The 18,285-nt window shown below is 41.7% G+C and overlaps 5 protein-coding genes and 1 non-coding gene across 10 annotated transcripts; 4 read left to right on the forward strand and 2 right to left on the reverse strand.

Annotated features, from left to right (window-relative positions):
- Positions 1–783: 783 nt before the first annotated feature.
- LOC116214303 (activating signal cointegrator 1) lies at positions 784–2,912 on the reverse strand. Its single transcript, XM_031549712.1, has 4 exons — positions 2,651–2,912; positions 1,670–2,305; positions 1,484–1,582; positions 784–1,363 (listed from the first exon to the last, which is right to left on the reverse strand). The coding sequence occupies exons 1-4, from the start codon at positions 2,798–2,800 to the stop codon at positions 1,004–1,006; spliced, it is 1,245 nt and encodes a 414-aa protein (XP_031405572.1). The 5' UTR covers positions 2,801–2,912; the 3' UTR covers positions 784–1,003.
- Positions 2,913–3,032: 120 nt separating this feature from the next.
- Positions 3,033–6,331, forward strand: LOC116214302 (putative pentatricopeptide repeat-containing protein At1g74580). 5 transcript variants are annotated; one of them, XM_031549710.1, is made up of 3 exons: positions 3,033–5,835; positions 5,919–5,975; positions 6,057–6,331. In XM_031549710.1, exon 1 carries the CDS (start codon positions 3,376–3,378, stop codon positions 5,710–5,712), a length of 2,337 nt encoding a protein of 778 aa, XP_031405570.1. In that variant the 5' UTR covers positions 3,033–3,375; the 3' UTR covers positions 5,713–5,835; positions 5,919–5,975; positions 6,057–6,331. The 5 variants fall into 5 exon arrangements, with proteins under 5 accessions (XP_031405570.1, XP_031405567.1, XP_031405571.1 ...); XM_031549707.1 differs by having other exon boundaries at positions 6,082–6,331; XM_031549711.1 differs by having other exon boundaries at positions 3,033–5,825.
- Positions 6,292–14,019, reverse strand: LOC116213589 (pentatricopeptide repeat-containing protein At1g74600, chloroplastic). Its single transcript, XM_031548604.1, has 6 exons — positions 13,977–14,019; positions 13,397–13,514; positions 12,714–12,804; positions 12,189–12,287; positions 6,682–9,616; positions 6,292–6,573 (listed from the first exon to the last, which is right to left on the reverse strand). Exons 1-5 carry the CDS (start codon positions 14,017–14,019, stop codon positions 6,854–6,856), a joined length of 3,114 nt encoding a protein of 1,037 aa, XP_031404464.1. The 3' UTR covers positions 6,292–6,573; positions 6,682–6,853.
- TRNAL-CAG lies at positions 9,666–9,746 on the forward strand. Its single transcript has one exon. It is a non-coding gene; the product is annotated as a tRNA-Leu (tRNA).
- LOC116214304 (glutathione S-transferase U9-like) lies at positions 10,741–11,979 on the forward strand. The gene is made up of 2 exons (XM_031549713.1): positions 10,741–11,157; positions 11,430–11,979. The coding sequence occupies exons 1-2, from the start codon at positions 10,840–10,842 to the stop codon at positions 11,799–11,801; spliced, it is 690 nt and encodes a 229-aa protein (XP_031405573.1). The 5' UTR covers positions 10,741–10,839; the 3' UTR covers positions 11,802–11,979.
- On the forward strand, positions 12,490–13,375 carry LOC116214305 (glutathione S-transferase U10-like). Its single transcript, XM_031549714.1, has 2 exons — positions 12,490–12,932; positions 13,154–13,375. The coding sequence occupies exons 1-2, from the start codon at positions 12,612–12,614 to the stop codon at positions 13,229–13,231; spliced, it is 399 nt and encodes a 132-aa protein (XP_031405574.1). The 5' UTR covers positions 12,490–12,611; the 3' UTR covers positions 13,232–13,375.
- Positions 14,020–18,285: the final 4,266 nt, after the last annotated feature.

Genomic DNA, 18,285 nt, shown 5'->3' on the forward strand with positions numbered 1-18,285 from the left:
ATGTCTAACGGAGCAAACCAGAGAGAGTTAATTGTCTCAAATAAAAGAATATGGTGCGATTTGTCCAGACCCAAAACTATAATGAAATTTTTTGTCTTTTTTCAAAACAAAATATCAAACTTCCAAAAAAAGAAAATGAAAAAAATGAAAATCTAAAATCCTCTGTGTGTGTGTGTGTGTGTACGTGTGGAGAGTGGGATTTGAACCCAGCCCTTTCGGACCATAACCTTAATCTGGCGCCTTAGACCAACTCGGCCATCTCCACTCGTAATGCTACGGTTGGCTTCAATAATTTATTATTTTTTTGCAAAATTAATAAATTATCGGAGTATGTACATTCCGATAATGGAGATTATGAAACGAAATAAATGATTATCATGAATTCAGTTAATAGTGATTGATTTGAATCTAATCGAGACTGAATATCTTTCCATACCTCAAATGAAAATTGCGCGGTTCCCCAAGCACTAGAAGACCCTCAAAGGAATTAGCTTCCTATATTTACCAGAGCATTCAAGTTTCGGCTGCTTCAAGGCTCTAGTTCCTTTATCGAGTTTTCGTATTCTTTCGTATATTGAGCATAACCCTCACTAAAATCGAAGTTCGCATTACAGCCTACACTAGGGCAGCTATCACCCATAAAGCCAAATCCTTTGGAGCTACGAGCTATGGACTCAACATGGGAATGTTGCCTGTTCTCAATATCGGCAGGCGATGTAAACATTGGTATTGGGAGCAAACCTCAAAGGTTGGTAAGCGTAGAGATTCATGACATTTCACAGGGAAGAAGGGAACTGATTGTAGCATTCAAGTTCATTGTAAACTTTATATTATCATTCCCTGTAAAATAAGTTCAACACGACTCCCAGCATAAGCGCTTTTCATTCGAAATCTAATGCCAAATGAACAATATATTCCATCAATTCTAGCTCAACCTTCGAAACCTTGGCTTTCCGATCAACTGGATCAGAAGAACTCCCTCTCCTAGATCCAACTGCCTTTTCTAGTAATAGTCTAAAGAACACTCTGTATCATCTTCCACATGAGAACTCGAATTCACTGAAACCCCTTGTGAGAACTTCACGTTTTCCTCGTCCGAATGGTTGTCCACCTTAAACTGCTTCAACTCGTTGCTCTCGCGCTGCACTCTTCCGGTTATCTCCAAGCACAAACCATTGGCTCGAGTCTTCTTCGGTGGTGCTTTACTATTAGTAGCCTTCTTCTGTGGGCCTGGGTCGACAAAGATCGGTTGAACTTTGAGAGTCGGATTAGGTTTTATCCGGTTCACTTCTCTTTCATCAGGGGGTTGCAATATCCCGTTCCCTGAGTCAAACGCTGAAACTTCATCCTCATTCAGAAGGACCTATCAAAGTTAACTTGTCAGAAGAGGGATACTATCAATGGAAAATCTCGCTTCAGGAAATCACGGTGCAGTTAAGACGTTTTCATTTACAAGGTGAAGAAAATCCAGTAAAATTACAACCTTGCGGCCGACTAAATCAAAGGTTATGATCACTTTGTTCCGTTTGGCCCGCTCGGCTTCTTCAATCTCGTCTTGCTTCTTCCTCAGCAGTTCTTTTTCCTGGAGGCAAAAATGGTTAATCAAGCCAATCTCAAGTACAAGATGACTAGAAATGATTACATTTGTGGGAAGGGCAAAGCAAACAACCTCCTTAGATAGCCAGCTGTTCCCTTCGATCTCATAGTAATCACTCTGGTCATCAATAACCGTTGTCCGCGCTGCAGAGTTCCGATCATACTCCACAAGCCTCTTGGCGTAGGCTTCCGCAGCTACTTCAGCCTCTGAGAGGACGGGGACAGTCTCCTCGAGACCTGCGTACTTGCTACCTTCCTTTAGAACGAGCGAGCCACAAAAATTACAAGGCCCCTCCCCCTCTTGTTCGCAGACAATCTTCCCGCATGACAAGCAATTGCTCACCAACCTGTGCCTACGGGCTTGGCACGAGCAGGGCCTACCCTGCTGGAACACGATCGATCCTTTGGCTGCCTCAGCAAGCGACACGACCTTCCCAGCTTTCTTCTTCCGGGAAGTAGATTGATTCGAGGGCTTCGACTCATTGGAAACGGAAGCCGCCGAGCTCTCCTTACCACTAGAGGCTGCGACGTCCTTTACCTGCCTGGGAGCTTTCCTCGCTCCGACCGCAGGAACTTCAGCTGACGGGGGCTTGACATAGGCGTGTAAGTTTGTGGTACGAACATTAGAAGCACCTGCAGGATCCGAATACCCTCTCCGTCGCAAATATTCATCGATCACACCCTTCCCAGCTTCTCGACCTATAATGTTCTGCAGAATGCAAAGTATCAGAACCCGCACCCGAGCGAAGAAAACCATCCAAGATATATGCAACAGTCCAACAGAATCTCAAAATTGCATCAGACAAAAGCACCATAACACATTTTAATCTAACAAAGTTCCCCCAACATCCAATTTGAGCAATCACCATTCACAAGTATCAAATGTGATACGAGCTTCAAGCATTGCCTCTTTTCGACTTCAGCCCAAAAATCAGAATGCAATACAATCAATCAAGAACTATTCACACTGAACCTTCGTCTCGATTTCAGAATAAAATCAGGGAAAATTCCAAAAGGGATGATTTCGATTGAGGGGAGAGGTGATTTGAGTTACGTCGAGGTATTCCTTGGCGTCGACGGGCTGAGCGAAGTCGCAGTAAGAGACCAAGCCGGAGATTATATCCTTGTCGAGATCCAAACCCGTCTTCACCTGCTTGCAGAGATCAAGCAGCGCCCTCTCCAGCCACTGCCCCGGCGTCTCCATAATTATACGATCAAAGCAACAAAGGCAAAGCTCTTCAGAAGAACAGAGGGACTTCCCTCCGGAGCAGAGCGGTGTACGAAAGAAGGCTTCCGGGTAGACTGGACAGAGACCATGCGGCGTCGTTTCGTTTCAGGTTGTTTTGGGCCTTACATTCCATAGAAACGACGCCGTTTTTGACTTATTCAACAGCCCCCTCGTCCCAATTGATGGCGATTATGCTCAGACCTTTTGCCTTTGAAGGAATATATGCTCACTGGATCGACAAATTTCAGCCTTTTCATCGCCTGGGAGTTGAATTAGCGGATTTTGAGGTTTCCATCACCTGGGTGCTGGAATTTGTGCTCATTGAGCTGACAAGTTGTGACCTTTCTTCGTCAAGATTCGAAATTTATGCCGTTCGTTGTCGGTTAAGCTTCAAGGTACCTGGTTTCTTGTCCTTGCTTGATCTCTGTAATGGTTTTAGCTTTGCAGAGGTATGTTTTGAATTTGTTAAGATGGGAAGGACAAAGACAACCTTGAAGGGTCGGTGAGTTTCGGGTTGGTTTAAGGGTCTGTGAGATTGTTTGCATTTTGGAATGCGTGCTGCTTTGCTCCCCAAGCATGTAGTTGCTGTAGTAAGGCACCAAAAGGATCCTATCATAGCTCTGGATATGTTCAACTCCGTGAAGAAGGAAGATGGGTTCAAGCACACACTGTCGACATATCGGTGCATGGTCGATAAGCTTGGGGCTCACGGCGAATTTGAGGCGATGGAGAACGTGCTGTCAGAGATGAGGATGAATATCAATAACAAATTACTCGAAGGAGTCTATATAAGTGCCATGAGGAATTACGGGAAGAAGGGGAAGGTTCAGGAAGCTGTGGATGTGTTTGAAAGGATGGATTTTTACGACTGCGAGCCGTCGGTGCAATCGTATAATGCAATCATGAATATATTGGTCGAGAGCAGCTATTTCAATCAGGCCCACAAGGTTTACATGAGGATGGTTGATAAAGGAATCCTTCCTGACGCGTACACGTTCACGGTCCGGATCAAGTCCTTTTCCAGAACAGGTAGGTCCCATGCTGCGCTGAGGCTCCTGAGGAACATGCATTCTCAGGGTTGTGAGTCCAATGCAATCACCTATTGTACGGTTATAGGTGGCTTTTATGAAGGAAATTATCGGGCCGAAGCTTATGAATTGTTCCTTGAGATGTGTGCTCTCGGATTATATCCTGATGTCACGACATTCAATAAGCTCGTACATGTACTTTGCAAGAAAGGTGACATTCAAGAGAGTAAGAAGCTTCTGAGTAAGGTCTTGAAGGGGGGGCTAAACCCGAATTTGTTCACCTTCAATATTTTCATCCAAGGGCTATGCAGAGGAAGTGAGCTTCGTGAGGCTGTGAGATTGTTTGAAAGTATTTGGAAGGAAGGTTTGATCCCTGATGTTGTCACATACAACACTTTAATCTGTGGCCTGTGCAAGAATGGGACGCCCGCGGAGGCAGAGAAATATCTCCATAAGATGGTGAATGATGGACTTGCACCCGATGCTTTCACCTACAATACGCTAATTGATGGATTCTGTAGAATTGGTATGATTCAGAATGCGGATAAAGTTCTTGATGATGCTGTTTTCAAGGGGTTTGTGCCCGATGAGTTCACACATTCCTCTCTCATCAGTGGTTTCTCCCAATGTGGTGATATCAATCGCGCTATTGCTTTGTATAAAGACTTGCTAAGAAAAGGAGTGAGGCCGAACGTTATTCTGTATAATACATTGATCAAGGGCTTGTGTCAAAAGGGGCTTATTTTGGAAGCATTGGAGGTAATGGGCGAAATGCAAGAAGCCAGTTCTTCCCCTGACATCTGGACGTATAATTTGATTATTAATGGACTCTGCAAAATGGGTTGTTTATCTGATGCTAGCGACGTTATGAATGATGCTATTTCCAAAGGACACCTCCCTGATATCTTCACTTTCAATACACTGGTTGATGGCTATAGTAAACACTCGAAGTTGGATGAAGCAATTGAGACCGTGAACCAAATGTGGGCCCACGGTTTGACTCCTGATGTGATCACATATAACTCACTCTTGAATGGCCTATGCAAGGCAGCAAAGCATGAAGATGTGAAGGAAACATTTAATGTATTAGTGGAGAAAGGCTGTCTTCCCAACATTATTACTTATAATATATTGCTTGAGAGCTTGTGTAAGTCCCGCAAGGCGGATGAAGCCCTGGGCGTGCTTGAGGAAATGGAAGGCAGAGGCCTCACGCTTGATATCGTGAGTTTTGGGACATTGGTCAATGGCTTTTGCATCAATCAAGACCTGGATGGGGCTTACGAGCTGTTCAGAAGAGCGGAACAGCAATACAAGGTTTGTCATACTACAGCAACTTACAACATCATGATCGGCGCTTTCTGCGAGAAGCTAAACATGGACATGGCAGTAAAGCTTTTTAGTGAGATGGGCGAGAAAGGTTGTGCTCCAGATAGTTACACTTATCGAGTAATGATAGATGGATTCTGTAAAACAGGAGATGTTGACTCAGGGTTTGATTTCCTATTTGAAAAGATTGAGAACGGATTCATTCCTTTGCTGGGTTCTTTTGGGCGGGTTATCAACTGTCTGTGTGCAAAGAACAGAGTTCAGGAGGCTGTGGGGATTGTCCGCATTATGGTGCAAAAGGGTATTGTTCCTGAGGTTGTAAACACTATTTTTGAGGCCGACAAGAAGGAGGTGGCTGCTCCTAAGATCGTTGTGGAGGACTTGTTGAAGAAGAGTCATATAAGCTATTCAGCGTACGAACTTATGTATGATGGAATTAGAGACAAAAAGCTGATGAGGAAGAAGCTTCCTCATCGGTGCACTCAAGATCTGAGGAATACTGGATCATCATATGTTGCCTCATCAGTGTCTTGAAGGCATGACATGATATTGATACGCAATAGCATGCTTGGAGTTGGAAAGTTCTCATCGGAGAAGCTCATAGTCAGAACTCTGGCATCTCAAAAAACATGTGGTCGGAAGATATGGTTGTTAATGGTACCTTCACTTACTCGTATGTTCCAAAAACATGTGTATCTTCATTCCAAATGTCTCATTTGATGCTCTCTCAATCATTTTAGGATGAGTGCAGAGCCACGATAAGTCTCGATGAAACATGGAGAAGACGATCATTCTCAGTAAGCCCCGAATCATTCATATTGGTAGTCAGTTTAGTTGGAGCTCGGAAGTTCATGTTAATGAGAATATATGAAAGTCAGGACATGTTTGATCTCATGCTTTCAGGTTATTATGAAGTTTGGCCTTTAATACAAGAGAAAGTGGCACAAAGTCAGAGGGATGAACAAAGAGTTTCCAGAGAGATTATTCTGCTCATTTATCCGTTTCAGGGAAAACCTAAGCTTGGAGGTACATTGCAAAGTTTCGGAAAACACAGGACATTGGCTTACTGGGGTCGTATACCGTGTAAATGAGCTGCAAAGAATGTAATGACGCTTCTTTGTGCCTAAGAAAGTATAGAATCCATTAAGTGCCACGCCTTCCCCATTGCTTGTATTCTTCATACATGTTTGGGGGAATATAATGATCATGTTAAAACCAACCAACAGAGATAAACTGCACGGGTTTATGTATTGCTGCCGAATCTCTCGACAACAAAATTTCGTCCAGCAAAATGATTTCCACCCAATGAATATCTTTTCGCAAACCTCAAGCCTCAGCAAGGCCTGGTCTTGTAAGCTCCTTCATGTCCAATTTGTATCAGAATCAAGAGCTAACCTGAAAATACAAGAGAGACGTTGTGATTGAGACTCGCAAAATGTGAGTGTTTCAAGGTAAAACCGGTGCCTTTAGTCAGAAAAGATCACCAGATACAGCTTCACTTACTTGTGTTAAATCGAAATCAGCTCGAGCTGTAACTCAGAAAAAAGCTGCTTAACATTGCAGCATAATCCTGTACTCTTTCCCAATGCGTTGAACGACAGTCAATAACCCGTCATTCGCCGGATTTTCTGATCAGTTTGGCTTCGCTCACCAACAGTCATAAGCCGATCTTGCTTCACAGGGAGCTCCACCCAGTCTCTTTTTTCGCCCCAGCTCCCTTCATTAACTCCCGAATATCCACGACATCTTCCCACTGGCCTATGCTGGCAAAGATGTTCGATAGTGATACATAAGCTCCCGAATCACTAGGTTTGGTGTCAACAACCTTTCTTGCTGCAAGATTCCCAAGCTCAATGTCTCCATGGACTTTACAAGCAGCAAGAAGAGTTCCCCAAACCAAAGCATTTGGTTCAACTGGCATGCTATTGATGAAGCGCTCTGCCTCTCTTAGTTTCCCTGCTCGACCTAGAAGATCAACCATACTGGCATAGTGCCAATAATTCGGCTCGATCCTGTAATCATTTACCATTGAGTTGAAGTGAAAATAGCCTTCTTCAACTAAGCCATTATGGCTGCAAGCAGAAAGTATCCCGATAAAAGTTACAGGGTCAGGTCTGATCTTTTTCTCTTTCATCAACTTGAACACCCTTAGAGCCTCGTCTCCTTTTCCATGCCTAGCATAACCCATAATCATGGCTGTCCACCCAATCAAATCAGGAGTTTCAATCTGATCAAAGGCTCTTATGCAATCGTCAATGCTTCCACATTTCGAGTACATATTCACCAGTGAACTGCCCACAGATACATCTCGATCTAATCCAATTTTGGTAATGTAGGAGTGAAGTTGAACTCCTATGCCGAATCTGTTCAGAAGAGTAATTGCCCCAAGAACAGATGAAACATTGAAGGAGTCGATGCTGACATCAGAAATCAGCATTTTGTGAAACAGAGAGATTGCCTCCTCCATCTGCCCATTTTGTGCATAACCTGAAATCAAGGAGGATGACGCAACCTCATCCCTATGAGGCAGCAAATCAAAAACCCGCCTTGCCAATACAACCGAACGACATTTTGAGTACATTGTAACAAGAGAACTACCAACAATAGTAGCTTCTCCAAATGAGCGTACGGCGACTGCATGGATTTCCTTGCCTTGCCGTACCCACTTTAGCGAACCAACTGCTGTTAAAATTGCATTTAGAGTCATTTCATCCGGCATGCATCCCTCAGACAACATTTCTCTGAATAACAGCACCGCTTCTTCCCCATGGCCATGCTCGGTGAAACCAGATATCATAGAGGTCCATGAAACATTGTCCTTTACATCGATTTCCTTGAAAAGCTCATACGATTCATTTAACCTGTCACTCTTTGAGTACACGGTGAAAAGGGAACTGCCAACAGAAACATCAAGAATCAACCCGCTTTTAATAACATGTGAATGTATCTGCATTCCCAAACCTAGTGTGTCTATAACACTCAACAGACTGGACATAGAGAACGTATCTGGACTTAGACCTTCAAGCAACATCCTTTTATACAATTCAATTGCCCTCGAGAGATTATTACTCTGCACAAATGCAGATATCATAACGGCCCAAGTACTGGGATTCCTCATGCTTTCCATCTTCTGGAATAAAAATTCAGATGAATCAATATCTCCACTTTTTGAGTACATGCTGATCAAAGCAGCCCCGACTGATGGATATGTCTCAAACCCCGCTTTGATGATCCAGGCATGGATTTGAGATGCTATTCTAGTAAGCAAGGGCTTACTACACGCAGCGAGTATGCTAGTAATGGTGTAGTTGTTTATTTTCTCCCCGGAATTTCTCATTTCCATGAACATTCGAATTGCTGAAATAGCATCACCCTTTTGAGCAAATCCAGAAATGATGGCAGTCCAAGAAACCACATTGCGGGACGGCATTCTTGTAAAAATCTTCATAGCTCCATCCATGTCGCTGCATTTGGCATACAGATTGATGAGAGAAGTGCCCACGGATATATCTTCGCTATTGCACTTAACGACCCACCCTTGAACAGCTTTCCCCGTCTGAAGATCTTCCAGCATAGCGCAAGCAGTGAGAATAATCGAGAATGTGAAGGTGTTCGGCATCAAAAGTCCGCGACACATTCGCTGAAAATGACCCAGAGCCACCAGATTCTTTCCATTTCTAACTGCTCCAGAGATGATAGCGTTCCAACAGACCACATTATCATCATACTGAACATCTTGAAAAACCTTCAGAGCATCCTCAAACCGGTAATTCTTCGCAAGCAAATCAATGGTCCCTGATCGGACATGGCCATTCGAAAAGAACCCATTTTTCAGTGCAAGCGAATACACCAGCACACCAAGGATGGGAGCTTGCAGGGCAGTGCAAGCGGAGAGAACGCTTCCATAAGTTACATCATTAGGCTCGAAACCTGACGAGTGCATCCTACAAAAGAAACTCCAAGTTTCGGGGAACAGAGCCTGCTGGTTATAGCCGGAAATGACTGTGTTCCATGAAACGATGCTTCTAACAGGAATTTTATCCAACAGCTTGACGGCATCCTCCAAGGCCGCACATTTACAGTAACAGTCCATCAGACAACTCGCAATGAATGTGTCCTGTAGTAAGTTGCCCTTCCTGAGCAACTGGGCATGTAATGCTCGAGTGTTTTCGATCGTGTACTGCCTCGACTTTCTGTAACCACTGAAGAGGAGGACAGGATCGACAGCCTCTAGACTAGTAGTAGTGAGATGCTTTTTCTTCACCCCATTGCAGTCCGACAATGGGTTCCCGGAGAAACCGAGCGGCTTTATGAATGTTGAAACTGAGAACGAAGATGGGATACCGCTGCGGCAGTTCTGGACAATCAGAGATTTCATTTGGGTCCTCGATGGAGAAGGGGACAGACATGGAGGAAGAGGACGGCGGAACCTCGGAGGCTTCGAAGAGAGAAAATAGTACAAATAGCGAGGAATAACAATGCAACAAGTCAAGATGGCCGAGTTGGTCTAAGGCGCCAGTTTCAGGTACTGGTCCGAAAGGGCATGGGTTCGAATCCCATTCTTGACAGCAAAGTTTTTTGTTTTATTTTATTTTTTGAGAATTGAATTTTTGCGAAACCAATCAAAGGTTGGGGAGCTTGAACATCCATGCTGCAGACTTTGATCATTCGTAACATATATAAGTCGAGACTGATCAAGTCTGTTCAGTGCTGATGAACTTGAGGAGGAAGATCCAATGAACAAGAGCCCTTTGCTGCTTTGTTAAGCCTCTGTTTACGAGATGGTTCCTGTTCCGATTTACAATGGGAAGACGGTTGCAGAATCACTAATTAACACATATATGAGACGTGGAAGGACTGTCCTCCGTGCATCGATCAATTTCATGTTCCATCCTTTATGTCAGGATAGTCCATTCCTCGGTTTCTTTGTCCATATCGATGGAGCATCGGTAGATGAATTTGCCTTTCTAACTTCGGTTGGACGTGTTGACTTGCCAATCAAGCCACGAGATATTGCTCGAGTCGAACTTAATACAAATAGGTGACCGTAATTTAAGTGTGGATCAAAGTCGGTGGAAGCTTTCCAAGGATTAAGCCAACTGATCAGATGTTCCGGATGTACTCAGATGCATGATACCTTTATTGAAATCAAAGTATCCGGGATGTTCAGGAACGAAACCTCTGAAGGCTTTCTTGACATCGAGTCATCAGAGAGTATACAAAATTCTCAACCTTCACAATGTTACGGTATCGAGCCCAGGTTACGAATGTCTCATTTTAACGGTTATTGGTGCATTCAGAAATGATATTACCTTCCATTCTGAAGCAAATAATAGAAGACAGTTGACCTAAGATGTTCTTGCAGAACAAGATGCACAGTCAAAGGCATGAACTTTATCTGCAAATTATTTATTAGTCTTCTTGTCCTGGGAAATGCTCATCTTCAACAACCACTCCTCTTTCTTTAAATCCGAACACCTCATGCCTGACGTTGTAGGAAAGAGTTTTCTTTAACTGGCTTCTCAAGCAAGCCAAGAAGAGACATCACGGCGTGATCTCAAGATCACAAGACTATAAATCAAGAACCAAGAAAAACCGATTTCAACACCGAACCTTAAGATCATACAAACACAAGAGACAGAGAGAGGGAAGATAGTGATCATGGCAGAAAACAGAGTGACCCTTCATGGGATGTGGGCAAGCGCTTACAGCAAAAGGGTGGAGCTTGGGCTGAGAGTGAAGGGGATCGAGTACGCGTATGTTGAGGAAGATTTGATGAACAACAAGAGCCCGTTGCTGATCCAGTATAACCCGGTCCACAAGAAAGTTCCTGTTCTGGTTCACAATGGGAAGCCCATTGCTGAATCTCTAGTCATTCTTGAATACATCGATGAGACGTGGAAGGACGGTCATCGGCTACTGCCAGAAGATCCCTACGAGAGAGCCAAAGTCAGGTTCTGGGCTAACTTTCTGCAGCAGGTCAGCTAAGAGTCCCATATTTTTCGATCAGTCATTCATGCCCACAAAAGTGTTTTATGAATTGGGTTCAGTTTTGAATCTTTTTTTAGTGCGATGGATGCCAGTAGGATTGAAAGGAGGGGGCGATTTAGAAGGTATCATATTTTCAGTACGCTGATTCAGCATAAAGAGCTTAGTTGGTTTTATGTCCTCTTTCATGTTCGAAAAGAAAATCATAGTTCCAGTTGATTCACGGGCAAACTCGTGATTCTGATTCTTTTTTCAATTTGCAGCTGTTCGACACCGTGCTTTTAGCTCTCAAATCTGAAGGCGACGCACAGGAGAAAGCTGGTGAACAAGTTCATGAGAAACTGAAGCTGCTGGAAGAAGGACTGAAGGGCTGCTTCCCAGGAGGCTTCCCGAGCATAACAGGAGAGAGCGAGCACATGGGACTCCTCGACATTGTCATGTGCTCAATATTTGGTCCCCATAAAATTCAGGAACAAGTCTTCGGTGTGAAATTCATTGACACAGAAAAGTATCCGCTCGTGTCCTCCTGGGTGAAGTCCTTGACTGAGGTGCCCCTGGTGAAAGAGTTACTTCCTCCTCATGAGAAGCTCGTCGGTTTTCTTCGGTTTATCAGAGAGAGAGCCCTCAAGGCCTGAGAAGCTTTATGTCATTTGTACTCAAGCATATAGAAGTGTATCGCCTGCTTTAGAATAAGAACGGGAACTCGGTATTTATCGCCTGTTCTTCGTCATTGTATTTCCTCGATGTAGTTCCTGTAGTGCTTTGTGTTTTGTGGAATAATGGTATCAAAACAAAGTTGGTGTTTGTGTCCTCGCTCCAAGTTCTTCGAGTTCAAAGCATATGTCTACAAATAGAGAAGGGAAGAAGGGCGTTGTATAATGAGGTTAATCAACAAATTCCATATAATCCTATGTTATGACTACAGATAAAACCGGGCCAGACTTCTTGGACAAAGCTCAGGGTTTAGACTAATTGAGAAAGACAAAATGCAAAATCGTCGAAGAACCGTGCTTCTTATTTACCTTTGAACTTGGCAGATCCAAACTTTTTAGGACTGGTAATTTAGATACGGATGAAGATACTCTGAAATGGGCGAACTGTTCAATCATCGAGTGCTTCATCTGCATTATCAATCCAAAGTCAAATCGAATATTTTAAAGAATTCGCTTTGAATGTCCTGTCGTGCTTCAGGGTGAATGAATAGTTTATTTGTTTTCTCGATCATTCCGTGGACAATAGTTTATTTGTTCTCTCGATCATTCCATGGACTTTGATGGATTAATATATCATATCCATGACTTGGGTTGCAGGAAACATTCTTCTTCTCTGCAGCCACTTGTCAAGCAAGCCACCGATTGAATCTCCATAAACTATAAATCAAGAATCATGGAGCCCCTAGCCAAAGCTCAGAGGAACACAAAGAGAGAGAGAGAGAGAGAGCGACTATGGTAGAAGAAAACAGAGTCACCCTCCGTGGAATGTGGTCAAGCATGTACAGTAAGAGGGTCGAACTTGCCCTGCGAGTGAAGGGGATCGAGTACGAGTACATGGAGGAAGATCTGATGAACAAGAGCATGTTGCTGCTCCGCTACAATCCTGTCCACAAGAAGGTTCCTGTTCTGGTTCATAACGGTAAGCCTGTTGCAGAATCTCTAGTCATTCTCGAATACATTGACGAGACATGGAAGCATAATCCTCGGCTACTGCCTGAAGATCCCTATGAAAGAGCCAAAGTCGGGTTCTGGGCTAACTTTCTACATCTGCAGGTTAGTGTAAAACTCGGTCTTTTACTCTGATAACCGTTCTTAGGTGATCGGAAGATTGGAAAGAGCCATAGTAATTTGTATTTATCATTTATGGACCGTCGAGTACAGTGCTCTGCGTATGGACAGTCACGTTACGTCCTGTTTCAAGTTTGAAAATCGCATTACGTCCTTATTTGAATCAAAATACTGTTTCATCTAATTTGTGATTTTAATGATTGTAGGTGTTCGAGGCCTTGGCTGTAGTGTTCACTTCCGAAGGCGAAGTACAAGAGAGAGCCATTGAGCAAGTGCATGAATAACTCAAGCTGTTGGAAGGAGGGATCAAGGGTTGCTTCCCTGGAGGTGCCCCGGCCATAGGTGGGGACAGCATGGGACTCCTAGACATAGTCATGTGTTCGCTATTCGGTGCCCATAAAGTTCAGGAAGAAGTTTTCGGCGTGAAGTTCATAGACCGTGATAAGTACCCCATCATATCCTCTTGGGTCATGTCCTTGACTGAGCTACCGCTGGTGAAAGAGGTGATTCCTCCTCGTGAGAAGCTTGCTGGTATTTTCCGATTTATTAGGGACAAAGCACTCAAGTCTTCAGCAGTTTAATCATTCTCAGGAACACACAGGGGTCTTACCTTACTATAGAATAAGGATGGAACTCGCCACGCCAATTATCGTGTGTTCTTCATCTTAGTCTTTCCTAAATAATGATCCGTGTATTGTAAAATAATAATGTCTCATTTCTGTAATATCTTTTGCCTGATTCGCAACATATTCACTTGGATTGTGTTCTTAAGAAGGAGAGCATTTAGGGGTAAAAAAACACTTGGATTGGGCACCCGCTCCATTACTAGAGTTTGAAGCTACTGTCTGCACATGCAGAAGGCTTCAGCCTTTTAGGTTTCAGCAAGATTGAGTCTTACTTTTCAATCAGGGGTGTCAACTGTCTCCGATAAGAAACTTTTCCTCACTTCTTTAGCTTATCCCGTAAAACTGGGCTAGACTCAATGAAGTCGAGATTTTCAGAGCAATGGGAGATTACAGTCGATCTCACCTTTCTTTAGCAACAAGAAATGAACTGAACTTCGCATTTTCATTATCGCGCCCAAGTTTGAACGCCCATAAACTTCAGTTTGATGAGCCCACCAGTTGATTTCTTGACCGGCAGAAACCCATCATAGGATGCGGCCAATATAGCTTATCTAGCGAGAGGCTGGAGTCAGACGTGAAACTGTAGGTAGTTCACAAACCCTGTCGACTTTGACCACTAGGTTTCAAGGAGGAAACTTCCCAGCAGAGCCTTGTCACGCAAGGCAAGAGTAGACATCATTTTTTAATCTGGATCTTGCAGTCCATCAACCAAAAGGACCCTGAAGTCGGTAAGTTTCATTGAATCTCTGGTTATGGCAAAAGAAACTGAGTAACCCTGCACGGGGTGTGTGCTTAGCATTGACTCTGACTTGGTAGCTGTTCTTAGAGATCTGAAGACTCGACAGGGGAATGATGATCTTTGAAGTGTCGATGAATGTTAATGCTTTCGATCTTTTTGATTGCAGATGCTTGAGGCCATGTTTTTAGAGGTGAAACTGATGGCGAAGTACGACAGAGAACCATCGCCAGAAACTGAAGCTGTTGGAAGAAGGGATCAAAATCAAAGGCTGCGTGCACCATGCAAATTGTTGGAGAGAGCATGGGACTCCTGGACATCATCATGTGCACGATGCAAATTGTGCATACTGTTGAAAGTCAAGGTTTGGGCATGCTGCTTGCAAATCTTTCCCAATACATTTTTTCCGTGACCTAGCTGAAGATGCAAATCAGTACCCAGTCGGTTGGCATTTCAGCGTCTTTAACAATGACAGCTCGAGTTTGAGGAATTGCATACTATGCATGGCTTAACTTGCTTCCGTTTGATGATGCGAGCATGACTACTACAAAATTCAAAGTTCAAAGAGTGTCGTGTGACGTAGCGTGTCATATGAAGCTATGTTTCAATTAGGTAACTCCAGCAGACACTCCATACATTAGAGAGTCAGGAAGCGCGACAAGCATCTCGTTCTCCTCTTGAATCGTTGAGCCATCAACACACAGGAGCGCACTATTATGGCAGCTCGTGCTTTCTTATTGTACATGATTAGCGAGACTACCTCATACGATGTGTCTCCTAATGTACTTGTGGTCTAGCTCATTTGTGTTATCGAATTGGAATCTCGCCCACTTTTCCATCTCATCCATAGTATCGTCAAGCCGATCGTTTCTTGGGGGAGGATTTGGGCGGGACAGAACCATGGGTCCAATTAAGGCGGCGTAGTGGCTCGACGTGATTGTGACCTCTTTGAATGGCATGTGGAATGTATGGATTGTTTTGCCCCACCCCTCTGCCAAGGGAAAGATCACGTCGTGGTTGTACCTAAGGTTTCTCTTTTTCATCGTGGTAATTGAAATGCCTGATGCCAGCCTTTGGACTATCTCTTGATCATGTTTACTATTGTCGATCTCCCCTAACACTTTCCACCACTCTAGCACCCCGTCAGCACTACCGGAGGCCTTGATTTCTGGTCGAAAAGTTTGACTCTACGATCAAAATAAACACCTCAAAAATAAGTATGGATTCGAATAAGCGGATCTCGGTTATTTATCTATATGTTAAATTAAGACATCCATAACATACCTTTGATTGGGGTCATTCCTCGGATCTTGAGATGAGTTGAGGTAAATTCTCAACCCCCGGAGCAACGAGAGCGCTTTCACGACGATTACTGACCATACTGCGCTAGTCTCTCTAGTCATTAGTATACTGAATAAATTATAGAAGGAATTTTCACTCAGTAAATACTAGCAAGCGAGTAATTAATTCATACGCCTGGTCATGAAATCTAAATTTTTCTTTGAAGTGTGTTGCTCTAAGTTTTTCTTTTCACTGACATGATCGAAACATATAATGAGCACGTTCGTGTTGTTGTCTAAAGATAGCTCAAACATTTTAAGAGTAGTGGCTTCAAGAACCGAGTTGTTAAACCTATTGCATTAAATGAAAACAGCAACGGGTCTCACTTGTAGTTGTTCCAACTCGTAAATTATTTATGCTATATTTGGCTTAGAGTTTTTTTTTTTAACTCTACTCCACTTAACTCCATTTATCTTCTATTCAATAATACAATTATTACTTTTCCCTTTTTCTTCAATTTTTTAACCATTCAATTCAATTTTTAATACTAAATTTCATCAACTATTCATTACTTTTTTCACAATTTAATAACACAATCATTACTTTCTCTCAACTATTCCTTACTTTTTCTCATAATTCAACAACACAATCATTACAACGCCAAATAAATATAATTATTTAGAGTTGGAACGGAGTGGAGTTAAAACTCATCCCTAGATTTTTTGGAACGTTATACTCACCATCCATGCTTGCAAGACTAAATTTGACACGGGAGCTGAGCTACACGGTGCCTTCACCTAGTAGAACTTGCCGAGACCTAAAGAGTTAATGGTACAAAAGTCGCGTGGAATGACAAATGGAAACTCAAAATATGGGCCAATTCATTTGCTCTCGAAGATGTCACGTATTCTCTCGTGCATAAGAGCACTCATATTCCCTATCGAAACAACACGCTGACACAGTTCTCTGGGTTGATGTTTATTTCAATAGTCTTTTGATTTACTATTAACTCGATTTGACAACTAAGTAGATGCATGGATGGAAAATATTTTATTTGTTAAAGATTGGGAGCATCGATTTAGCCTTTACAATTCGCTCCACTTGTTGGCGGAGCGCAAAAGAGATGTTGTCAGCGTAGGATATTTGTCGACATACATTCTAGTCAAAGCACAAGTAAGAGGCACACAAGCTAAGCTAGGATGAGTACCTTAATAATGCAATTTACACGGCCTATATTAAGTTTAATGCTATTTATACGGCCTATATTAAGTTTAATGCAATTTATATGGCCTATATTAAGTTTATTGCTTGCCAATAAGTCGAGCGACTTGTCAAGGTGGGCTAAACCGGCATCCCCAATAAGAAATTATATTTTTCAGTATGTTCCACATCCTTCAGGGCAACGAGAAGTTGAAGATCTACATTAGGAGACACATTGTGTATTTAATTCATTATTTGAGTTCCCGAAATATGATTGTGTTACAACATAAAATGTTTTAAGTAGAATTTGTTATTTTTGATTATATTTTAACACATATATTTGAGCAAAGTAAATATCATCAAACACCCATGCGTCGGACGAGAAATTGTTAGTATACGTAAGTAAAGGAGAATTTAGTACATTTAACGATGGGAATTGATAGCCGATGAAGTTATATATTAATTTGAATTTGTATACACACATATAATATATAACTAATTAAACAAATTGAAAATACAAATATTTGTACAAGAAATCACTTGGTAAAAAGAACTAATTATATTTTTCTCACATTTATTTATTCCGTTCATTATTTGAGTTCCAAAAATACGATTATATCATAACATAAAATCATCTTTCAATTAGAATTTGTTAATTCTGATAATATTTCAACACATATTTGAGCAAAATAAACACTATCAAAAGTATGCCTAAGTAAATGAGAATTGATGCATTGAATGATGTGAATTAATAGAGCTGATTGTATACTGATTTGAATTTGTGAAAAAGCACATACAATATATAACTAATTATACAAATTTAAAGTACAAATACTCATAAAAGAAATCACTTGGTAAAAGAATTAATTGTATTTTTCTCACATTTGCATATATCATTCATTATTTGAGTTCCCAAAATACGATTATATTATAAAATAAAATATTTCAATTAGAATTTATTAATTTTAATAATATTTAACACATATTTGAGCAATATAAACACTATCAAACACCCTTTAATCAGACGAGAAAACGTTAATATGCATAAGTAAAGAAGAACCGGTGCATTTGACGATGTGAATTGATAGTGTGGATGAAATTGTATATTAATTTGAATTTGTGGACATACACATACAATATATAATTAATTATTCATATTGAAAATACAAATATCCATAAAAGAAATCACTTGGCAAAATAATTAATTTTATTTTTCTCACATTTGTATATTTCATCCATCATTTGAGTTCCCAAAAAATGAGTATATCATAACATAAAATCTTTCAATTAGAATTTATTAATTTTGATGATAGTATAACACATATTTGAACAAAATGAACACCATCAAACGCCCTTGAGTCGGACGAGAAAACGTTATTATACTTAAGTAAATGAGAATTAGTACGTTTCATGTTGTGAATTAATAAAGTTGATAAAATCGTATATTAATTTGAATTAGTGGTCAAACACATATAAAGTATAATTAATTATACAA

Source organism: Punica granatum, chromosome 7 (genome assembly GCF_007655135.1).
Source record: "Punica granatum isolate Tunisia-2019 chromosome 7, ASM765513v2, whole genome shotgun sequence".
NCBI classification, from domain to species: domain Eukaryota; kingdom Viridiplantae; phylum Streptophyta; class Magnoliopsida; order Myrtales; family Lythraceae; genus Punica; species Punica granatum.

Excerpts from the sequence above, each read along its gene's own strand:
- LOC116214305 (XM_031549714.1), top strand. The coding sequence starts at position 12,612 with ATGGTAGAAGAAAACAGAGTCACCCTCCGTGGAATGTGGTCAAGCATG. Across the intron at positions 12,933-13,153 it reads CTAACTTTCTACATCTGCAG|GTGTTCGAGGCCTTGGCTGT; the intron begins GTTAGTGTAAAA and ends TAATGATTGTAG.
- LOC116214302 (XM_031549709.1), top strand. The coding sequence starts at position 3,376 with ATGCGTGCTGCTTTGCTCCCCAAGCATGTAGTTGCTGTAGTAAGGCAC.
- LOC116214303 (XM_031549712.1), bottom strand. The coding sequence starts at position 2,800 with ATGGAGACGCCGGGGCAGTGGCTGGAGAGGGCGCTGCTTGATCTCTGC. Across the intron at positions 1,583-1,669 it reads ACAGCTGGCTATCTAAGGAG|GAAAAAGAACTGCTGAGGAA; the intron begins GTTGTTTGCTTT and ends TTTTGCCTCCAG. Across the intron at positions 1,364-1,483 it reads TTGATTTAGTCGGCCGCAAG|GTCCTTCTGAATGAGGATGA; the intron begins GTTGTAATTTTA and ends TAACTTTGATAG.
- LOC116214304 (XM_031549713.1), top strand. The coding sequence starts at position 10,840 with ATGGCAGAAAACAGAGTGACCCTTCATGGGATGTGGGCAAGCGCTTAC. Across the intron at positions 11,158-11,429 it reads GGGCTAACTTTCTGCAGCAG|CTGTTCGACACCGTGCTTTT; the intron begins GTCAGCTAAGAG and ends TTCAATTTGCAG.
- LOC116213589 (XM_031548604.1), bottom strand. The coding sequence starts at position 14,019 with ATGAAAATGCGAAGTTCAGTTCATTTCTTGTTGCTAAAGAAAG. Across the intron at positions 13,515-13,976 it reads TTTCTTGTTGCTAAAGAAAG|ACTTGAGTGCTTTGTCCCTA; the intron begins GTGAGATCGACT and ends AAACTGCTGAAG. Across the intron at positions 12,288-12,713 it reads TTCATCAGATCTTCCTCCAT|ATGAAGCACTCGATGATTGA; the intron begins GTACTCGTACTC and ends TTGATAATGCAG.